The sequence below is a fragment of the Psilocybe cubensis genome, chromosome 1, assembly GCF_017499595.1.
Source record: "Psilocybe cubensis strain MGC-MH-2018 chromosome 1, whole genome shotgun sequence".
Taxonomy (NCBI): domain Eukaryota; kingdom Fungi; phylum Basidiomycota; class Agaricomycetes; order Agaricales; family Agrocybaceae; genus Psilocybe; species Psilocybe cubensis.
The window spans coordinates 1,280,094-1,301,625 of NC_062999.1; the positions used below are offsets into that span (position 1 = coordinate 1,280,094).

Consider the following 21,532-nt stretch of genomic DNA (forward strand, 5'->3'; position numbering starts at 1 on the left):
TCGTGAAGTTGGTATATGACCGAGTTATGAGTAGACTTCAACGGCGGAGCCAATGTTTGATAGCGTAAGCAAACAGATCAACGCACTTCATTTTCTTTTTATCTCCCACCAAAATGGTTTCTCGTTACCTCATATTTTACTCTGTTGCTTATGCCACCCAAGAGAGGGATTGTAAAATCTGGAAATGCCGGAAACTCGTCAAAATCGGATAAGAATAAGACACCCGCTTCTACCACAGATACACCAGGTCCACCACCTCTGTTTCCTCCAGGATCCAAATACCCTTTGAGCATACTTCAAGAAAGGTAAGACCTATGATTCATCAGCTCTCATATGCATAAAATAACCACCTTTTTTATTATCCCAGATGCCAAAAATTAGGTTGGGAAAAGCCTGTTGTGGATACAGTGCGAGCCAATGTTATCACGTCTTTCAGCCATCTTAATAGTATGAATAGCGTTCTCGAGGAAGTAGTGGCTTTTCGTTCGTCGTTACCTTGAGTAGACGCAACCCTAAGACTTCCGAAATTGACCGAGTGCGCATGGAACCGCATCCACCCTACTTCAGACCTACTGCCATGGAAGCCAAACATTGGGGTGCCACTTACGCTCTTTATCGTGTTCGTCGGTCTGTATTCATAACGGCGCGTCGGATCTTCATTCTGAATGCGTTTATTCCAACAGTTTTGCAATGGACTTCAACTCAATCAGATCCTACCGCCAGGACCTCGCGATTATTGGAAAGAGCTTGCAGCAGAACATAAATCAATTCGAGAGCACCAGAAATGGATGTACGAAGCTGATCCATTTTCTGCTCAAAAAGCAGTCGAAGAAAGACAAGCCAAGGCGTCTCAACGAGATGAGTCCAAGTCAGTCGCAGGGAGACAAGCCGAATCTAAGTCCAGCGGTCACATATCATCTGATTATCCAGAAGTAATAATGGCTTCATCTCTCAGGGAGCTGGTAGAAGATGCCATAAAGAAGGTAAATACACTGACATGGACCTGAACAACAGGACTGATTCAAGGTAAATCCGTTTTGCAGAGCATTGAACTTTATCCAGATACTTCCGATTCGTTACGTCTCACGCTCTCCCCTGAAGTAATCCCAGAAATTGCGCAACAACTCGGACATTTAGACTTCAAGAAATCGCAGATACAAGATGCTACAAAGTTTTTATCGGAGGAATCACCGTTGACTTTCAGTTTGTTGAGCTCCTTGTCGCCTCTTGAAGCTGCTATCGAATACCTTGTTCTCCACCTACCGGAATGCGACCTCCCACAACGATTTCTACCTTCAAATAACGCTTCTAATCCATTCATCACCTCAGCTCATTCTGGCCAAGACGATCTAAAAAAGCGTTGGATCGAAGAAAAGGCCGTCAAGGAAGCTGGTTGGCCACTGAATGCTGTCAATGAATGCACCAAAGTTAATCCCGAATTAATTTTCAAATGGGATTCACTGATGGTCGCCCTTGGGCGAAAATTGGTTGGAAGCCCAATAATAGCGTCAAATGCTGACGAAAGTGCACCTTACTCTATAGAGGTGGAGGAATACGAAGCTCTTGGTGCTCATCTGGAAGAAGAAGGACACTTGATCTTACCCTTATTCAGTGCACCGATCGTCGTTCATATTCTCTTCTCTGAGACAGAGAAATATCCTCGACCAGGCTATATTCCTATATATATCACCTCGGCAACAGCTCCCGCATATATTCGATTACACCTCCTTTCTAAGTTCTTAAAAGCGATGGAGTCTAGGAGTGAACTAGAACATGGCGAAGGTTTTTTTATGACCGTGATGCGAATAATTGAAGAGGCGTGGGCCGACATTGAAGATAATGGCCCACCTAACATCTCAGTAGTGCTCAAGGATCTAATCCCGACTCCTCAAAGATTCATTCGCTCTATTACAAATACTCCAACGTCTCCTGTTGTCAAAGGTCCAAACTCAGTGCGGTCGAGACGAATTGATATTCAGGACGATTCAGATATCAAAAGGGCATTTGACATGCTAGTGCAAACCGATAAAGTAGTCTGGTGTCACTCTCATGAAATTTGAAAAAAAAATACTAACGGTCTCTCTAGTACAAAGCCATGTTGGAGAAAAGGATGAAGTTACCGGCTTTCCAAGCCAGAGAAGATTTTCTAGATAAGTTAGAGCGCAACAGAGTTGTTGTGGTCGTTGGAGAGACTGGTAAGCTTATTTAGGATGTTGTCAATTCTTATTATGACATTGCTTTTATATAGGATGTGGAAAGACAACTCAACGTAACCAAAGGTTTTTTGAAATTATCATTTTATTGAGATTTTCGCTTTAGTTCCTCAGTTCATTCTTGATTCTCTCATTCAAACAAACCGTGGTTCTACGGCGTCGATACTTGTCACTCAGCCACGCCGGTTATCAGCGATCTCAGTTGCAGCTCGCGTTTCAGAGGAACGTATTGAAGACGGCTCTGTTGGATATGCTATTCGAGGTGAAAGCAGGCAAGGAAAAGATACCAAACTTCTCTTCTGTACTACCGGAGTTGTCTTGAGGCGACTTAGCACCGGAGATACTCTTAAAGATATTTCACACATTGTCGTTGATGAAGTAAATGTGCTTGCTTTCAGAAAAGTGATATAATAAACTGACCCTTTACACAGGTTCACGAACGATCCATGGACGGCGATTTTCTGTTATTGGAATTGAAAGAACTTCTCAAGGTTCATCCAACATTGAAAGTTGTTCTCATGTCAGCCACTATTAACCACGAAACATTTGTCAAATATTTTGACGATGCACCTCTTCTTACTATTCCGGGCTTCATGCATCCTGTCGAAGACAAGTGTGTTTTTCAATTACCATTTCCTTTGGACATCCTAACGGCATCATTAGGTATCTTGAAGACATATTATCTGAAACCAACTATAGACCCCCTGTAGTCAGACAGACCAAAGAAAAATTACAAACGACACGCAGACTAAAAGAAGAGCATGAAGCTGAAGGTATCTCTAGCTTAGTTGCAGAAGGCATTCAAAATATCATGCGGTCAGATAGAATTGATTACCAGGTAAGCGCTGCTATCATCACATCCATTAAAGTATTTAACTCGCATTTTTCAGTTAATTTCTGCTCTTGTGAATCACATCATTGCGACAGCGAAAACTATTGGCGGTATACTCATTTTCCTCCCGGGGGTTAACGAAATTAGACAGTGTGTGGAAGCCGTTCGGAGCAGTGTCGGACACAGAGATGCCTTAGTATTGCCTCTCCATGCCAACCTATCGAACGAAGAACAACGCAGAGTATTCCAAACTACGAAAAATTGGAAGATCATTGCATCTACTAACGTAGCTGAGGTCAGTATGACACTGACTTCGGCTATGCTATGGCTAACATTTCTGCCAGACCTCCATCACCATAGATGATATCATCTATGTCGTTGATGCTGGCAAAGTGAAAGAAACACAATTTGATCCAGAAACCAACATGTCACGCTTGGTAGAAACATGGATTAATCGAGCTGCGGCGAGACAGAGAAGAGGACGTGCTGGACGTACCCGGCCTGGAGTCTGTTACAAATTGTATACAAGAAAACATGAATTGAGTATGGCTCCATTCCCGGTGCCAGAAATACTCCGCGTGCCGTTGGAGAGCATTTCTTTGTCTGTGAAAGCAACGCGGGAGGATGAAGATGTAAAGGTAAGCCTATCAATCATTCATCCTAATCTATCTAACGTTATCTAGGCCTTTTTGAGTAGAGTCATTGACCCTCCGGCTATCGCTGCTTTGGATAGAGCTTGGACAACCTTGGAAGAAATTGGAGCAATTGATCAAAATGGAGGATTGACGGCACTTGGAAAGTATATGGTAAGATCACTGTTGTTCAGTCTGTTGTGTATGCTCCTGACTCAAACAATTGTCAGTCAATGCTTCCCGTTGATATAAGACTTGCAAAGGTCTGTAGTCTTTTCTACCCCAGTATCGTCATTTAACTTTAACTATGAAAAGATGTTGATATTGGGTACCATATTCCAATGCATTGGACCTGTCGCGACAGTTGCCGCCCTCCTGTCATCAAAGCCGCTATTCAACAGTCCCATGGATAAGCGCGATGAAGCAGCGGTGTATGTGATCCTTGCCATGTACTTTGAGCTCATGACTTATAACGTCCTCTAGAGCTCGTGCGCGCTTCCTATACGGCGATAGTGACCTGTTGACCGATGTCAATGCGTTCGATGAATGTATGAAACTGCGCGCTGAAGGAAAGTCGCAGAGCACCATCCGGGCCTTCTATGATCAAGTGAGTGATACGAAATGTCAATTTGGTCAGTTCGCTTATTAATCAGTGTAGAACTTTATATCTGCAGCGGTTGTTCGAGAAATCACCACTCTTCGACAGGATTTTATTTCCTCCCTGGCTGAAATAGGCCTGATTCCTCTAAATTCAAAGCCGACGACGCAAAGTCTTAACACATGCAGCGACAACTTAAACCTCGTTAAAGCTGCAATGCTAGGTGGTCTTTGGCCTCGTGTCGCCAGAGTCCAGCTGCCAACAGATAAAATTAAATACGATAAAGTATCCGGTGGAACAGTCCAACGTGATAACAGCGCGAAAGATTACAAAATTCTGGATCTCAAAGAAGGGCGGGTATTCCTCCATCCAGGTAGTGTGCTCTTTGCAAAGTCTACCTGGAAACCTCCTTTTTTGTTCTATTTCCACAAATACATGACGAACAAAATATTTCTGAGGGATGCCACCAAGGTGAGGCTCTCTCATTTATCGTACATCGGTCTCTTGTTGACGCCGCTTAGGTGCCCATGTATGCTCTTCTATTATTTGGAGGCCCTGTTTCCGTAAACCACATTCGTGGAGGTCTTACTATAGGCAGCAAAGATAATTTCATCAAGCTCGCGGCCATTCCACGAATTGGTATTCTCGTTAACCAACTTCGGTATGTTGTATTTCATCTGGTAGTTTGAATCCCTGGTAACACAATTTTGAAGACGCTTGCTGGATGCACAGCTACAAAGGTCCATAGAGGACGGCACAATGTTGACGGCAGAGTCAGGCAATCCAGTTGTTCATGCCATCATGGCGCTCCTTACGCATGATGGACGCACTGAAGATCTGGGGACAAATACCCCCACTAATCGTGAAGAGGATTCGAAAACGCCATCCAATAGGGCGAGTCCACTCACGCGTTGATATCAAGATGACTGATCGTCAAAACGGACATAACCTTAACTCGAGCTTCTGCGACACCTCTCTCAGCCTTTAACAGAGGCACAGGGCCTGCCCGTTTGGCATATAAATTCCATCCATGCAGTAAATAAAATGACATTATCTCTATCTCATTCGTTTTGTCCAGTATATTGTCGTTCAATAACATGATAGGTCTTTTACAGAGTCAGCGATTGGAGGTTGCCCTCTTTCTTCCTTCGAATCTAGGACGCTATCTTCTTCCGTTTTTCGTTCTCCAGCTCTCCAGCGCGCAGATTGGAGTCTTGTGTCGGGATTTTGTGTTTGCTTCTGTTGTTCCTCCCATAGCGCTTGGTCAACCCTGTCCAATTCTTCGAGCGTTGGGCTCGACGCTTCCGATATCATATTAGACGCAGGGTCTGACTTGGAAACTATAGCGTCGCCGTCTGTCCGATATGATGAGCAACGATGGTGATGATGGTGCTTATGATGTTTATGATGGACAGGACTCGTTGAAATAAATTGGTGGATTCGTGGTTCGGGTGCGAGAGAAGGCCAAAGCCAAAGGACAAAAACAGCTCCTACGCTCTGCCAACGATTTTAAAAGTCCTTCAACAAGGCGAGTTGAATTTGGCGAGTTCTTGTGCATACCTCTAGATAATGTAGTCCTGTTGCCACTTGAGTAAAAAGCCGAATAAAGAATGGCGGTGGAGCTCCAGTGAGTGTCTCTGGCATTGACAGTATGATAATAAAGGAGTGGTGAAGGTTGTCAATAATTGAGGGTGATATCTGAAGTATCCCGATGTTCAAACAAAATTCAAGAGTGAGACCGTCGAACTCAGGGACAGAAGGACATATATGGATCGGTTGAAGGGTGGTCCAGCCTTAAATCCAGCATAAGAGGAAGTCGGCGGCTGAATATTGTCCTCTGTATGCCGATGTCTCATTGAGCAGTCACATCTTAACCAAATACATAGCAGCCAAACAGCTTGAATAGCAACCGTATGGAAATTCTCGTTACATACAGCGAGAGACGACGAGCCGACCAATGCGACCAACCAATAGTAAAATGTGTTCACAACTTAGAGTACAAATACAGAGAACTAATACAATGTTGTAGTTATTAATCGGAACCGAAACTTCGGATAAACACAAACAACCGCCGCGCAAAATGCAAACCTACACTGTTACCATATACAATAGTTCAAAACCATCCGATTCAGTTGAGTACGGGGACAGATGGTGCCAGTAGCTTTTGTAGCTCCTTAATCGTGGTGAACTTAACGCCCTTTTTCTCCATCTGCGCAAAAGATTTGTCCGACTCCTCCTTTGAGATGCTTTTAATACCGTCCCTGACCAACCATGTATTGTACCCGTAATCCACTGCATCCAAGGCCGTATACTTGACGCAGTAATCCCCCGCAAGGCCTGCAAGATATACGTCGGTGACACCCAGCTCCTCCAGGATGCCCGGCAGCTCCGTTTCAGTCTTTCCCCAGACATCGCGGAAGGCAGAGTAAGACTCGATCCTAGGGTGTGTTCCCTTGTGCACAACAGCGTCGAATGTGGTTGTCTTCAGCCCGGGAACAAAATCAGCACCACCAGAGTACGCCACGCAGTGTATGGGCCACATCGTTAGTTGCGCGCCTTCCTTTTCTTCCTCGTCCCCAGGGTGGAAGACCGTCGCCTTCGAGAAGGTCGGTTTTTGATGGGTCTGCGCGAACGAAACGTGGTTGTCGGGGTGGAAGTCTCTGGTGGCAATTCGAGCTTTGAATGGCAGGTCAATCAAAGTGTTGATACGCTCGATTAGGCTCTCCCCTCCAGGTACAGCAAGTGATCCATAGACAAAGTCATTTTGCATGTCTATGACGAGCAGAGCAGGTACGAATGCAGTTTTATCGCCCTTCGGGGAATCGTCGTTGATTTGGATCAGAGGCGGCGTAGTGGAAATCGGTGTGCTCATTGTGGTGGAAGGTAGATTGGTGTTACTGCCAGATTTGCTTAGGACATGATGAGACAACCCCCGTTATCAGCGACCAGATGCAATGTCAATCACGTGTTGGCTAAATATATCGTTTTAGGCGCCCAAAGTTCATTGAGTGAAGGATAGATTCCATTGACTACAAGGAAAACAACGAAAGTAATTACTGAATAATTTATAACAAAAGAATCGTGAGGAGTTGTAGTGCGCGATGGATGATGTGGGTCGTTATATAAGTACATTGCAAATTCAAAGTGGTGGGCTGAAGAATCAAACATCTCCGGTCTAAATAATTACCATGCAATACGAATCTAGAACAACGATCAGATTAGATGGATTATTGGCTTGTTGGATTCCATTAGACTTACAGAATTAAATACGTGTAGAGTACCAATGCGAGATGTGATCATGAGCTAGACTCCTGTCGTGGCGTCCAATCAACGCTTGCCGACCTCCGCTTAGTCGGACTTCGCGGAGCAGCATTCAACTTTACCCGTCTTATTGACGAAGTTCTGCCTCTATGGCGCTCCGCATCCTCACTGTCTGATTGATGTGTTGGAGTATGGCGGATTTCATCCTCAAACTGAGGCAGAGTCTTCAGATATGCAGGGTAATCCGGGTTGACTACTGTCGGCGGTGTAGCAAAATATGGTGCACCGTAAGGGGAAGTCCTCGGAATTGGAGCAGAAACCCGTTTCTGGGCTTTACGATTCAGGAAGGTCGGAGAAAGGCAATCGTTGCAACGACCAGAATTGGGAGTTGCAGGGCTCGTCGCAGGCCTCGACGGCGACATTCGGCGAGCGAATGATAAACGAGAAGGTGAAGGCGAGGCCGATTCGACCGCGGTTACGTCAGGGGCAGTCCTGTTTCGTGACAGGGTCCAAGCAGCAACAATGCCGCCGCTTGCGCGTTTTCCTGGTTCAGATACTGTCGTCTCTGTAAAGTGAAACAAAAATGCAGACATTAGTAATGTTTATTCATTTTTTACGAGAATATGCTGACCTGTACTGGCTATTGAAGCCTGATCCACCAGTTTTTCCAATGGTTCCGGCCGATGTCCCTTGCTATGAAAGCCAAGTTTAAATTTTTGAAGACGAGATGGCTTTGGTAGGGAAGCCTTTGAAGAATGGGGGGATGAATCGGATTCATGAGCAATATGAACAACCTCTTCCAAACCATCTAACCCAGGCGGACCAATAGGAGTGGGAAGAGTTGAGGTTGATGAACGGGGGCTACCGCATGCAGAAGAAGGAACGGGGTCGTTTACGAGTGAACCACTATCATTTGATTTTTGCTCCGGCATAGTGTTGCGCCTGATGATGGGAGCAGGCGGGGAGTCTGTAAAGTATACACGACGAGAATGTTGCTGTGCATCTTCTGGATGAGGGACTAGTATGGGTGTAAGGTTTACTGGGGCAGAAGCACGCCTGATTGGAGTTGGTGGCGGAATTGATGCACGGCCAGCATCGACTGTAGATCGTCGAACATGTCTGGAGGGCAATCTGGGCTTTGTCTTCTTGACTTCCGGTTCTTCTGGTACTACAGTAGCTGTAATTGAAGCTGGGAGAAGCCATCCAAACCATATCGCGAAAATGCTCTGTAACGCGCACGAAATTGAGTCGATGATGAAGCTTAATTAATGAACGGTTCTTACCACTGCCAAGCCGAGGTGACCAAGAGCTTGTGCAGAGATTAAAATGAGTATAGGTGCGCGGTCGTCATTCTTCTCGAGTACGGTCAATTGGTGGTCGTTGGCGTTGGTGTTTTCGTGAAGGGGCTTGCGAGGCATAGAAAAGGTGATGTACACAAAACCTGAAGAGAAATAGTTGCGAAAAGCAAGGCACAATCTGCTCATCGGGCCCGATGTGGGCCTTCAATAGGAGGGCAGGGAGTCAAGGGGAGATAAGCATAGAGTTATAAAGAAAGAGAAAGAAAGGGATGGCATGTTTAAAATAACAAGTGGCCCATGGGCGCGTTACTGAATTAAAACTCACGAAAAGCGAAGGCCGCATAAACCAATTGTCAGCCCACTTTTCTTTATTCACGTAAGCAGTCCATGTCACCGGCTCTTTCCGCTCCCTCCTCTTACCTCGTTCCACCTGCTCTGTCTCTCCAAGTACTCCTGCTATACTATCTCTGGCCCAGTGCATCCAGTGTATTTGCTAGTCCCTCCATCTCCGCTGCTTGCAGAGGTCTGTCGTCGGTCTGGGACTGTCTAGCACCCCGGACCTTTTTTGTCCAACAGGCCGTTCTCCCGTGACATTTGTCGTCTGACTCTGTCGAGATGATGCAGACCCAGATGATTTTCCAGTTCTCGAGCCATTTGCGTCACTATTTTAATCCGCAACCTGCATGTCGTCCCATCCGACGGTTTATGCCAAATTTTGTTCCTTGCTCCCAGTATCTCGCCCGAAGCAATATCTGCTCTCTCGTTGCTAGTCTGCACCACTGGCAACGTAATTTGCAATTTTCAAATCATCCTTTCGCCCTGTCTCTAGCGTCGTATCCTTGATCAACTTTGGCTCAGAACATACCCCGGACATTTTTATCGTGGCCCGAAGGAAGAAGGTCGGGACACCGGGTACCAAATTATTCAGGCCTATGCTCGAATCCGTGTTCCATGTGTAGATCCTGCTTCTGGAAACAGCATTCTCGCGTTGACGCCAACATGGTTCTACTTGACTCGTCTGACCGGCTTCCGAAGACCTACCCGCTCTGTCGCCTGATTAGACGAAGTCGCCTTGAATCACGTCTCTGTTGTTTATCATACCTTAACGTAACTGCTCCGCCTCCATCGCCGACTTAGCTACGAACTTGATATAGGAAAAGATCTTCTTTCATTGTAGATCACAAGCAGCGCCAAAAATACCGTCATTTCCGGGATGGCTAGAATTAACATCGCTCTAAACATGTACGACGTCCTTTAATCACTATTCTTGACGAATTCATCCGTGCAGTCTTACGCAACTAGCTTTGGAAATTTCCTCTGACGCGTGACAATTTTGTAGACAACTTGTGTATGCTTAACATATCCACCTTCGGTGTCCGACATGGTAGAATCATTAGATCTATCATTTTGTACACAAAAGATATGCCAAAGAGCAGGATTCTGTTCCAGACTTGAACGTTGGCCGGATTATTGACATTTTGCAAGTATATCCGCTCCACTACATCATCCTTTTGACTATTCGCAATCGGAGCACTCATGCTATCAAGTCTTTCCCTATATCAAGCGCCGAAGACCGACTATGGTTTTCGTGGCTTTAAACAGCGTCCGGGCATCGGCATGTTGTCAGGTCAAATGCCTGGTCGTGCCTCTGGCAGAGGATACTATAGAGCAATCATAATGGGCTTAGTCGTAACCTTGCAGACTCCCCCAGACTTTCTAATCCGTACAATACAAATTTGCACCTACAGTCGCAATTTGACAGGAAGCTCTTTCTCATTTTCGCCCCAATCACGGCTTTGATTCCGTAATCCCAGATTTTGGTCCAAAATTGGCAGACCAATGTCGAGAGCGTCTATCCTTGTCTGTTGGATGGTTGGTCAGGCATACTAAATTTACGAAAGGTATGGAGTCTTTCTTCATCTTTAGTCCTTTTCAAACTTGTTAATTTGAGCGACGATCATTACCCCGTTCCGCTCTATCCCTCCGTTGCAATCGATTTTGAACTACACTTTGTGACACTACCTTGACTCTATTGTATAATGTCTCTATTTTGCCACTCTGCTTTTGTCATCCAGGGATATGTCGCCAAATTCGTTCGACGATTTGGATGCTAAAGTATTCATACAGAAGCAAGCAATCTTTTCGTAAAAAGATCGATATCATGGGTACTGAACAGAGAGCTGGTGACCTAGAACATTCATAACGCTCTCAGGTGACCAAACCATTGCCTCGATATTAGGCAGAAGCGAATCATAAGCCAAATGTAAAACAAAAGACTATTGTGAGTGGGGGCAAATTCCTCCGACTATATGCTCGATTGGGTTGGCAAATGAGTCACCTGAAGACTTTAAGGGGCGTATACTTTTCAGAAGCACGATTTTGTCCGGCTAGGCAGAAAGCATTACATAGAAAGAAATCGTAATGAAACATTGGCGTAAGGTAGAGTACGTAGAGCCATTGTACGTAGAGATCGGTGAGGCTTGGCTACATTGAGTCTTATTGAGTATGATTTATCTTGACGTTCAGAAAAAGAGCGCCCAACTTCGTCCAATCTGGGAAAAATGACCCTCCATGCCAAAGCGTTCGCTGAATTAGATCTTGAGTAGTCAGTACCCACACAATCAAACATAAACCAACTCTCTCACAGTTTTTTTCTACAAAATACTGTTATCTTCAAGGTGCTAATGATGTTGATTCTCTCTACTCTAGTAGATCCTTGACAGTCCTTGACTCACGGTAAAAAGTCGCAATTTCAAAATCAAATAGTTCTCGCAGTCACGAATGCCCAGAGTTGATATACCGCACTATCGTGTGCATCACGACATCATAACGGTCCTGATTGCCCGTTTGTTGCCAACTTGGCAGCCTCTGCAGAAAGCCCCTGAAAGCCCTCACCTTCCTAAATTGGGATATTGACTTCCATATCGGTCATTGGGCTCATGTCCGTTTGAGGTTCGCTCAATAGAAGTGTAAGTAAATCAAAGGCGACCAGTTTTGGGGCCTCTCTTTTAATCTGGGGAAGCTGTGCTCTGGATTCAAGTTACTCCGTTATAGGCGTTCAATTTATGTACAATGATTGTTACGCACCCCATTAAGATTTATACATCGCCATCTCCTCACCAGCATACTACGCCTTGACTCCATAAAAGTTAAAACACTCAAGCACACACAGGTACCATCAAATTACCTTGAAATCTCTTGTGAATGTTTTTTCTTGCGTGTCAGTGGAGGTCAGTGACTGTAAAGCATCCGCGTGTAATAGGCGTAAGTGCACATTGCCGCATCATGGAGGAGAATTGCGCTTGGCGATTTCTTAGGATTTGTAGTATTATGGGATACTTAGGAATAAAATCTGACATACTCCTACTACTTATGAGGGATTTTAATCTCCACACCATACCCGAAATCAACGGTCTGCCTGACGTACGCCGGTGTTCATACCTTCGAATTGGCATCGGAACATCAAGGAATTTTAAGTCGCCAGTAATAATTACGGGCGTCAAGGACATTGAAGAAGCAATGATATATCAGTACAGCGAGCATCATATACATATGCGTTACTCCAGTGTAGAACGCGTGGTATGGTACTGGGTGGAGACACGGAAACTTTGGGCCATTTTTCAAATTTCGAAGTTGTCATCGGCCATTGAGGACCACAGCAGCTCTCATATAAAGTGTGTCAGTGGTGATTATTGTTGGTACAGATTTCAACAAATCAGTTATCATGTTCACCAATCTCTTCACCTCTCTTAGTTTGGCTGCCACCCTTGCCATTTCCTCTGTGCAAGCGGCGAATACAATCAAAGCCTACAGCAACTACGATTGCACAGATCAGTTGGAAATACCGTCAATTGTGACAACAGTTGCCACTCCTTCGCAGGTAGACATTCTCTCAAGGTACATCTTTAAGAACTACACCGGATCTATTTCCGTCGCGAAACTGCGGCTAACTTACTTTCGTGTTATACAGCCATCTGGGAAAAACGATTGCATTCAATACTACACCGGAAGTGGTTGCACTGGAAGTAAAATCCCCGTGTTTACCCTGAACAACCAATGTTTGAAGGTCGACACCGGAGGACCTGTTCAGTCTTTCAGGTGCAAACAAAATTCTGTTTGGTGCTCAGGTATATTTGCGTGTCATGTCTGCGACCGTATACGTGAACTCTTGACCAAATTGCTTCTGTTCTTAGATGTTTGAACACTCGATTCATAAAGTTTGATACCTCCTTTTGGAAGGCATATGTCAAGTTGACTTAATTTCGTCGCGCAAAAGTACATGCCGTTTGTGTTTAAAGTCTGTAACATGTATAGCACATCACCATCGGTGTGAAAGCCAAAATTATAGGGATTAAGATCATGAAGATTAAGTGTATGATCTACCTGTTGCATACAGTTACAGCCAGCTGCCACGTTAGATAAAACGAACAACAAAATGACCAATCCTATTCTCAAAGATTTACCGCAGCGCCCGATTAAATTTCTACGGGTAATAAGAACTGGTGTTCAAGAATAGGTAAATATCAACGTGTCGGTGCTGGAAAATATATCACATACAATTACATTAGAATAGAAAGCTTGCGTTGTGAAAAAAATTAAGTTTGATGCTGAAACAGAAACGCTGTCTTTTCGAGTGCCTAATTTTGTTCTTTGACCATTGTCAAACCAAAATCCTAGTTATAAGGTCATCAGATTCCGCAGGCAGGGGCTTGATAATTCGAGGCGTTACCTTTCTCTGATCGAAAGGGTACAGGCCCGCAGACACCCGAGTGCCTGCGATGAGACCACTCCAATCTAACTCCTCGTAAGGAGAGTGGCCTTGTTGTTGCATTCTCCGGAAGTGAGCACGGGCGGTGAGCAAGTTTTGATGCGCAACGTCAATGGCTGGCATGGGCGAGTTGTGTTTGGCAGTTAACCGACGGATATGACTAGAGAGGGATCAGCGCCGAAACTTGATAACGAAAAGGTTAAGGACTCGCGTTGCATCCTTGATACCGCCATCAATGCTGAAACCCTGACTTCCGTCGAAGCTATCATTCATCATCTTTTCGGCATAGTTCACAATGCTGTCGCGGAATATGTGTCAAGTTGTTTTCAAGAAAAGAATCAACTCCAATTTACCTAGGCGCAGGGAAATACTCTATAGGAAATTGACGTCAGATAACAGATAAAAATGGAATGTATAATTGTCAAAGTAACAACCTTTGATGAGGGCGTCGACATGATTTTCGCCGATACCAGATTTTTGAGCAAATGTAAATGCCTCCGCCAAAATTTCCAAGTTACCCAGAATTAATGAGTTGGCGAGAAGTTTGAAAGTGAGTGCTGGAATGATGGCTCAGATAACCGGATGAATTCAAAGAGTGGAAAAATACCTTTCTGCAAGTCTCCCCCAAGATCAATAACCCTTTTACCTACGGCGGGTACAAGCCAATAAGCCACCTCCTTCTTGGATCGATAATCGCCGCTCATGACGAGCAATAACTGGGACTTTTCAGCTACTATTGGTGAGCCTATGACTGGGCAACTGATGAGGTGCACGCGGGGAAAGTTTGAGAGCATGCTGTCCAGTTCGGCTACATGTTGTGTCAACTACCATTAGAGTTGAAGTAAGTCAACACCTTACCAGATAAAGATGGGTAAATCTAAGGATAATCTGATTGATCTCTGACTGACATTGAAAAGGCGATGGACATACTGTGCTTGTTTCGACAAAGATTTTCTCTCGAGTAGGCGGATTACGCTAAAAAAAAGGATGAGAAAGAATCGACGATATGTTCTGTGGTGGACTGACTCTTAAAGACGAAGTCAAGCGATTGTAAATTGACCGAACAACGTCGTCATTCGCCAAGTTGACAAAAATGATGTCGCATTCTTTTGCTATTTCCTCGGGATCCTTCGCAATACGACACTTTTGATCACCAACTAGTTCAATGAGTTTTTCAGCCTTCGAAACCGTCCGGTTCCATATCATAATCGGAGGCAATGGGCCATCGTCCGTTGGGGCATTCAGCGCCAAATTGCGAGTCATCAAGAATCCGATGTTCCCAAGCCCAATGCACCCGATTTGAGGAGGGAAAAGTTTGGGCGTATGGGGCCTACTGGTATAGGGCGGCGTTGGATTCTCAGGCGTAAGAGTGTCCTGTTGCATTGTGTGCTGTTATGAGGATACCGGTATTGATGCGCTGGTGAGTGGGTTCTTGAACGAGGTCTGAAACCAATAACAGTTGCCTATATAAACCTGGAGTCGATGAAACACAGACATGAGTCTATTAGTCACTGACGTAGCATAGGCGCGAGATACGGCGGATGAATCGCATAGTAATACATTGACCCTATAGCAACGCGGAATGTACAAGCCAGTTTGAGAAATATTTTGAGGCCAGCATCGGCTAGCGTTTTTGAGAGCTAAGTTCAGTCAAGTGAAGCCCGTCGTAAGCCTGTCGTCCCAGCGAGCTGCGACGTCCTATAATGAAACTTAAATAGGTACCACAAAAGTTTTATCACTTGAGAAGAACTGCTATTTTATATGGATATGGTGAGAACTTGGAGAATACGAGCATATTAGGATTAGACCAAACTCGGAGTACCGTTCAAGGCAGGAAAGTATTGTACCTGAAGGAGCTGGTTAATGATAATCATGTGACCTCATTTCCAAATCGACGATGCAAGGGTTCAAGTTCACGATTAGTGCGACGCTACATACCCCGAACGATCTCCATGGACTGGAGTTGCTGTTAATTGACCTGAATAAGAGTACAACATAGTGCACTTCACTCGAAACTATCGAAATGGCCCACCAACAAGTCTACCAAGCTTATCCACAAAACAAGGGGACCCTAATACCTGGCCAGACGATTTCGGTGAATAACTACACTGTTCAGGTCGAACGTTATCTATCCCAAGGTGAAATTTACACTTGAATCGATCCGCAATTTATTCTAATGATTCTCATAGGTGGCTTCGCCCATGTCTATCTTGTTCGGACTCCTACTCCTGTATACAACACGACGCACCACGTCCTAAAACGAATCGCAGTTGCTAGCGAGTCAATGCTGACGGAGGTCAAGAAGGAGGTTGATATAATGGTGTGTCACGCCCTACTACTTTGTTATCCATCCAACTTAATATTTCTTATAAAGCGCCTGTTGAAAGGTCATCCGAACATTGTCCATCTCATCGATGCGGCATGGCACAAGTTGCCCAATGGCACATTCGAAGTATTCATTCTGATGGAATATTGCCCTGGTAAGAGTTTATTCAATGACTGACTTCGGGTGTTTCCCTAAAAATTCTTTGTCAAAGGTGGCGGGATAATTGACATGATGAATCGCCGACTCCGCGAACGACTGACAGAAGCAGAAATCTTGCAGATTTTCGTAGATGTTTGCGAAGGACTGGCGTACATGCATAATTCACGACCACCCTTACTTCATCGGGACTTAAAAGTTGAAAACATTTTGCAATCTTCTCCAACTTCTTTTAAACTTTGCGATTTTGGGTCAGCAACCACTGTATCAAATCCGCCGACCAACATGCAAGAGATTCGTGCTCTGGAAGCAGACCTCAACAAGCATACAACGTTGCAGTACCGGGCCCCTGAAATGGTTGACGTATACTCAAAACGCCCAGTTAACGAAAAGAGCGATATCTGGGCTCTTGGTGTCCTGCTTTATAAACTTTGCTACTATACCACGCCGTTTGAAGAACACGGTCCACTGGCCATCCTCAATGTTCAATACCGCATACCATCTTATCCTGTGTACTCACAAGACATGAATATGTTGATTGGTATGTTTTGCCCAAACCACTTGTCACAATATGCCGACCTCAATTTCCTTCATAGGGTCCATGTTGAGGGAACATGGAGCACAGAGACCAACTGTTTTTGAGTTGCTGAATCACGTACATCGCCTCCGCGGAACGAAGTCAAAATTCTCATACAACGTACCGGTACCCCCACCACTCTTGGCTCGTCACCCAACACACGCCAAACCCCAGCCTGCTCAAAATCCATTGGAAGACGTCATTTCTTACAAGTCGCCCTCATCAAAACCTGTTATTTCCGTATATGACTCCAAGGTACATCCCCAAACCATTCCTCCTGCTTCAAACCAAGGCGTCCAGGCCCGAGAAAAGGTTTTGGAAGCCATCGCTCCAATGAGGCGAGGCCGACCATCAGCGACGCATTCATCTTCTAGACCAGCAAGTCCTCAAAAGCTCCACCCTACTCGAGAGAAGACAACAGATTGGATGGATAGTGGTTTCGAAAACGAGAAGGATCACCTTTGGAAATCTGTTACAGAGAAATCATCTTCGATGGGTACTGATTTGAATAATATAGATGATGGTTGGAGCCTTAAGGCGTCAGATAAAAAATCTCAAGGAGAGACAAAGGAGCAGTCACGAGGATTCGGTGATGATTTCGCAGAGAAGTTATGGAGTTCTCCTGACCCCAACACAGTAACTGCTCCCCAGCCTCCGAAATCTAGTTCTCGGCCGAATATCAATTCCACGAAATTGAACGACGCCCCTCTCACTCCCCTGGCCTTCACTGGAACTAGTACGATTCGGCCAAAGCCAGAGCGTTTGATTCAAAACAGAGACAAGGATGCATTCGAAGGCCTTGGCCTCATGTCATCGATGCCTAAGGCGGCACCTACACTAGGAGAAGCTCGTAAACTGCGCACTGGGTTAGCTAGTATGACATTGTCCTCGGCGCATGAAAACTATTATCGTGACAATGGCCAACTCAATACCCACTCAGCTCGACCCTCACCTTCCCCACAACCGAGATATCTATCTACTACTCCCCTTCAAGCCCAGTCGGTATCTCCTGTACCCACTCCAGGTTCAGGAAGCTCCTACAAACATCCTCACTATTCACCCTCGGTTCCTAGTCCATCTCCGTCTGCCGGCCAAGATGGCCCTATTGAATCTAAATATCCTTCGCTTGAGGAATTGGATGCTCAATTCTCGCCCACAATTAATGCACTTTACCCAGCTGTAGTGAACGACTCCTCGTCTCATTATATGCCTGCAATGTCCAGAAATGCTGCTAGTAATCGCGCTCAGCATCAAGCTAAACCTACTAGCGAATTATCTGGATCGGTCAACACTTTGTTAAGACCATCTGTTCCACAGGCGGTTAATCCCCATTCCGTTGAGGGTGTGAGGTCGGAGCAGGTGACAGGCATCGCAATGCGGGAAACTAAGGAAAGTCGTAAATCCGAAGGTAGTCAAAGCAAGAAGAACGTCTCATCTCAGAATATTGATGAAGCTGGAAGTAGCAAATTTGCTATAAAACCTATGGTCATTAGAAAACATCCTAGCTCTGTCACTATGAATCCCTCCTTTTCGACGAGTAAATCTGCAGAGAAAGATACACCGCATACACCGCAGGCTGTAAACATCACGCCCAGCGAAAACCTCGTCCCTCCCAAATTCCCAGCCAGACCACATACCAACGTACAACCGCGTGATTGGCTGACTGGAGATGACTTCGACGACATCAAACGTGTGCCTACGCCAGTGCTTCGTGATTCACCCAGCAAAAGGGCCTCGTTTATTGAAGTCGATGACTTCGAGATTCCTCAATCTAGTGCAATTACTCAGTACGCCATTGCACCAGAACGAATTATCGATGAGCCACCATCTGCTGATATTTCACCTACCGTGTCCAAATTCAAACGTGCGTTCCCTGCTATCGACAAGATCGACACTGCTCCTTCGCAGCAACCAACTGCATCAGGTCTTACTGATAATTGGAGTCCAGTGGCAAGGCGAGGAGGAAAGGATGCAGATGAGGATTCCTCAAGCGCGGATGAAGGGCCAGAGGATGTGAGAGGTATACCATCGCTAGATCGGAAAAGGCACGCTTCGAGGACGAAAGGAAGGCAAAGTTCAGTGCATGAACTTGTGTATCAGTACGGCGGACCTGCTTTAGTCAAGGAGAAGGAGTCAGAAAAGGAAGCTAATACAGCTGCTATCCAAAGAACAAGAGAACAAGAGAGTGTGAAAGAACGAGAGAGTGAACGAGAGAGGGAGAAGGAAAGAGAAAGAGAATTGGAACGGGAGAGGGAAATAAACAGAGAGAGGCAGCGAGAAAAGGAAATAAAAGAGGCAGAAAGGGAAAAAGAGATTGTAAGAGAACGGGAGAAGTTGAAGAACCTAGAGCTGGAAAGGGAGAAAGAGAAAGAACGGGACCGTGAACGAGAACGTCCGCCTATGCACTATAGTGTCGGTGACTATAAAGTTTATAAGCCAAAAGCGCCGGGATTAGCACCTCCAGCAGCCCAGGATCTTGATCGCAAGACGCCTTCCCCGACAAGCAATACAAACAATTTTTCATCAACAACCATGAATCGGTCACCGCGTCTACAAACCATACCCCTCAATGATAAACCTCTGGCTCCTATAAATGGCACAAAACAGACGTCCTCTGCCCGTTCCCGCCCTCAGTCTATGTTCATTTTCCCGTCTAAGTCAGCGGATAGCTCATCGACGCCTACCACTAATTTAATGCCCCCTCAAGAAACCAGGCCGCGAGCGACAAGACGAACATCGATATCAGATATGGTTCAACATTACGAGGCCATCGGTGGCTCGGTTAAATCTCCCACCTCAGTACCTCCCACCCCGCCGTCACCGATTAACAGGCCAGTTTCTACCAAGGCGACCACTATGGCTTCTGGAAATGGGCGCATGATCAATAACAAAGTCTCTACAGAGTTTACCAAGTTGAAACCTGTCACATCTCAATTTCCAGTATCGATTGAAGCGTCTGTTCGACACACTGAAGAATTCTCTACGAAATCCGAACCACCCCGTCATGCCAATACCAACACTGGTCTCAGTCGCACGCCAACAACAAAGACAGTAAGGAAAACTACGCTCGACAATCGGCGAGATAATTTTGTTCGTCCTTCTTCACCAGAGACATCCTCTGGCAACGTCTCAGCAAAGCCAGATCCACCTGCCGCTTCCTATTCTAAGTTGGAACTTTCATCTTCACGACCCGCCAAGGTCTCTCACCCGTCCGAGTCGTTCAAACCTAGCTCTCCTCGGAAACCACCAATTTCCATCAACGAGGACATTTTATCAAAGCAGGAAGAACCGATATCATCCCCTCCCGAACAGCCCTATCAAGGTGTTGGAAGGTTAATCGATCAGTGGCAAAAGAAATCTGCTGAGGCTGAACAATCGCGACCTGTACCTGGCAAATTCTTGTCGAAAAGACCTGGAATGTTGCGTGGGGAGGATAGATGACACGAATCTGCTGTCCTTTTATGTCGTCATGTTATCGTTGTACTTGTATTCTTGGTTTACTTATATTATATGGATGGACTATCGTAATGGATTCACTACAATTACACATATCTAAGTTATGAAAGGCAGTGTTAAATAATGATAGGTCATCTCTGAGATGAATCCGAGTCCGAGTCGTTGATGTAGAACGACTCGCGTGATTTTTTCTTTTCTTTAGAACCCAAAAGCAATTCCCGTGCCATATCCCTGCCTTTCCCAACCTCCCATCCAGACTCTTCCCGTGGGTAGGTGTTAGCTTGTACCCTCTCAGTTTCTCCACCTAAACCCATCTCTAGAGCAACAGCATCAGCTCGAGCAATATTGGATTGCGTCGGATGTATAAATATGTCGTCAGGCTTTGATTTAGATCGGGGACGCGTCTTGACGGTCCTGGGAGGGTAGGTTTGTTCTTCGTCCGATAGCAGTGGCCGCGAGATCGATTCGTATTTCTGACTATAACATAGTGAAGATGGTTTAAGTTTTAAGAGGTCATAAAGGAGCAACATACTGGGGATAAACGTCGCGTGCTTTTGGTAAATTGCGCAGCTCGATGATAAATTGGGCTGCAGAAAGAGTGATGACCTGTCGTAACGCATCAAGATATGTCAAGATAGCTGATATTTTACGGTGATGCCTACAATTGTTGCCAGTAATCTATTAAGAAATCCATCAGCAAAAAGGTTTTACGAGATAAAATACAGTACTCACCCAAGGTGAAATGTCATTGCAACGAGCATATAGCATCTAAGGATGGAAGTATACTCAGATAACTGCAGTTTAGTAGGAAGCGGTCTCACAATCTAAGCAAGGTGGCTATGGAATATAGGCCAGTCCTCCAAAAAGCGAAAGATATCCGTGACAATTTGAAGAATCGGGGACTGCATTGCTTCTCAAGCAGAAACGTTAGATATCTGCATTTCAGGTTCATAGGAGGTCAATAAGCATGTGTAGAAGTTGAACGGCTTGAGGCGCACCTCTCCAAGAGACATATGCTGACAATTAACAGTAAGGCTACCACAAAGTTTCCAAATGACGTCAGCACGATGCTGGGTAGAAGGACGTGTTCGTTATTGAATGACCAATGCAGATGAGGTTCGAAGGTCATGTTTGGTGGAAAATGAGCGCGTCGCGCAACGGTATTAAATATTGCAGTGGAGGTCGTGAAAGAAGGTGGTAACCATTTGATTTGATGTTATAACTGACGGAAATTGGTTATTCCAACATGTCGCGACTCAAATTGGCAGTACCTGTCTAACTCACAACAATTACGATCTCATCATCTCAACACAGAAAAAACCGTTGTACCTAGCGCGCAATTGTGGGATATCAGAGGAACCCAGCTGTCAGGTTTTGTATCCTCAAGTCTTCACTATCAGCCTTCGTAGATGTCT

The 21,532-nt window shown here is 45.3% G+C and overlaps 6 protein-coding genes across 6 annotated transcripts; 2 read left to right on the forward strand and 4 right to left on the reverse strand.

Moving 5' to 3' along the window:
• Nucleotides 1-150: 150 nt before the first annotated feature.
• On the forward strand, nucleotides 151-5,190 carry JR316_0000372 (Putative DEAH-box ATP-dependent helicase; the record flags this gene model as incomplete). The annotated part of the gene is made up of 19 exons (XM_047886187.1): nucleotides 151-305; nucleotides 368-407; nucleotides 458-619; nucleotides 684-983; nucleotides 1,044-2,030; nucleotides 2,087-2,195; nucleotides 2,249-2,269; nucleotides 2,320-2,591; nucleotides 2,645-2,826; nucleotides 2,877-3,051; nucleotides 3,104-3,340; nucleotides 3,390-3,683; nucleotides 3,729-3,851; nucleotides 3,908-3,940; nucleotides 3,993-4,108; nucleotides 4,161-4,284; nucleotides 4,336-4,746; nucleotides 4,797-4,936; nucleotides 4,989-5,190. 19 exons carry the CDS (start codon nucleotides 151-153, stop codon nucleotides 5,188-5,190), a joined length of 4,083 nt encoding a protein of 1,360 aa, XP_047753933.1.
• A 1,213-nt stretch (nucleotides 5,191-6,403) lies between these two features.
• JR316_0000373 (Nicotinamidase) lies at nucleotides 6,404-7,147 on the reverse strand (the record flags this gene model as incomplete). The annotated part of the gene is made up of 1 exon (XM_047886188.1): nucleotides 6,404-7,147. The coding sequence occupies one exon, from the start codon at nucleotides 7,145-7,147 to the stop codon at nucleotides 6,404-6,406; it is 744 nt and encodes a 247-aa protein (XP_047753934.1).
• A 424-nt stretch (nucleotides 7,148-7,571) lies between these two features.
• Nucleotides 7,572-8,954, reverse strand: JR316_0000374 (uncharacterized protein; the record flags this gene model as incomplete). The annotated part of the gene is made up of 3 exons (XM_047886189.1): nucleotides 7,572-8,101; nucleotides 8,168-8,762; nucleotides 8,820-8,954. 3 exons carry the CDS (start codon nucleotides 8,952-8,954, stop codon nucleotides 7,572-7,574), a joined length of 1,260 nt encoding a protein of 419 aa, XP_047753935.1.
• Nucleotides 8,955-13,471: 4,517 nt separating this feature from the next.
• Nucleotides 13,472-14,985, reverse strand: JR316_0000375 (putative oxidoreductase YfjR; the record flags this gene model as incomplete). Its single annotated transcript, XM_047886190.1, has 8 exons — nucleotides 13,472-13,507; nucleotides 13,564-13,762; nucleotides 13,814-13,900; nucleotides 13,956-13,974; nucleotides 14,037-14,159; nucleotides 14,210-14,426; nucleotides 14,533-14,577; nucleotides 14,629-14,985. 8 exons carry the CDS (start codon nucleotides 14,983-14,985, stop codon nucleotides 13,472-13,474), a joined length of 1,083 nt encoding a protein of 360 aa, XP_047753936.1.
• A 640-nt stretch (nucleotides 14,986-15,625) lies between these two features.
• JR316_0000376 (Actin-regulating kinase 1) lies at nucleotides 15,626-20,102 on the forward strand (the record flags this gene model as incomplete). The annotated part of the gene is made up of 5 exons (XM_047886191.1): nucleotides 15,626-15,740; nucleotides 15,792-15,922; nucleotides 15,977-16,082; nucleotides 16,140-16,625; nucleotides 16,681-20,102. The coding sequence occupies 5 exons, from the start codon at nucleotides 15,626-15,628 to the stop codon at nucleotides 20,100-20,102; spliced, it is 4,260 nt and encodes a 1,419-aa protein (XP_047753937.1).
• Nucleotides 20,103-20,248: 146 nt separating this feature from the next.
• JR316_0000377 (uncharacterized protein) lies at nucleotides 20,249-21,246 on the reverse strand (the record flags this gene model as incomplete). Its single annotated transcript, XM_047886192.1, has 5 exons — nucleotides 20,249-20,594; nucleotides 20,650-20,775; nucleotides 20,850-20,885; nucleotides 20,939-21,052; nucleotides 21,116-21,246. The coding sequence occupies 5 exons, from the start codon at nucleotides 21,244-21,246 to the stop codon at nucleotides 20,249-20,251; spliced, it is 753 nt and encodes a 250-aa protein (XP_047753938.1).
• Nucleotides 21,247-21,532: the final 286 nt, after the last annotated feature.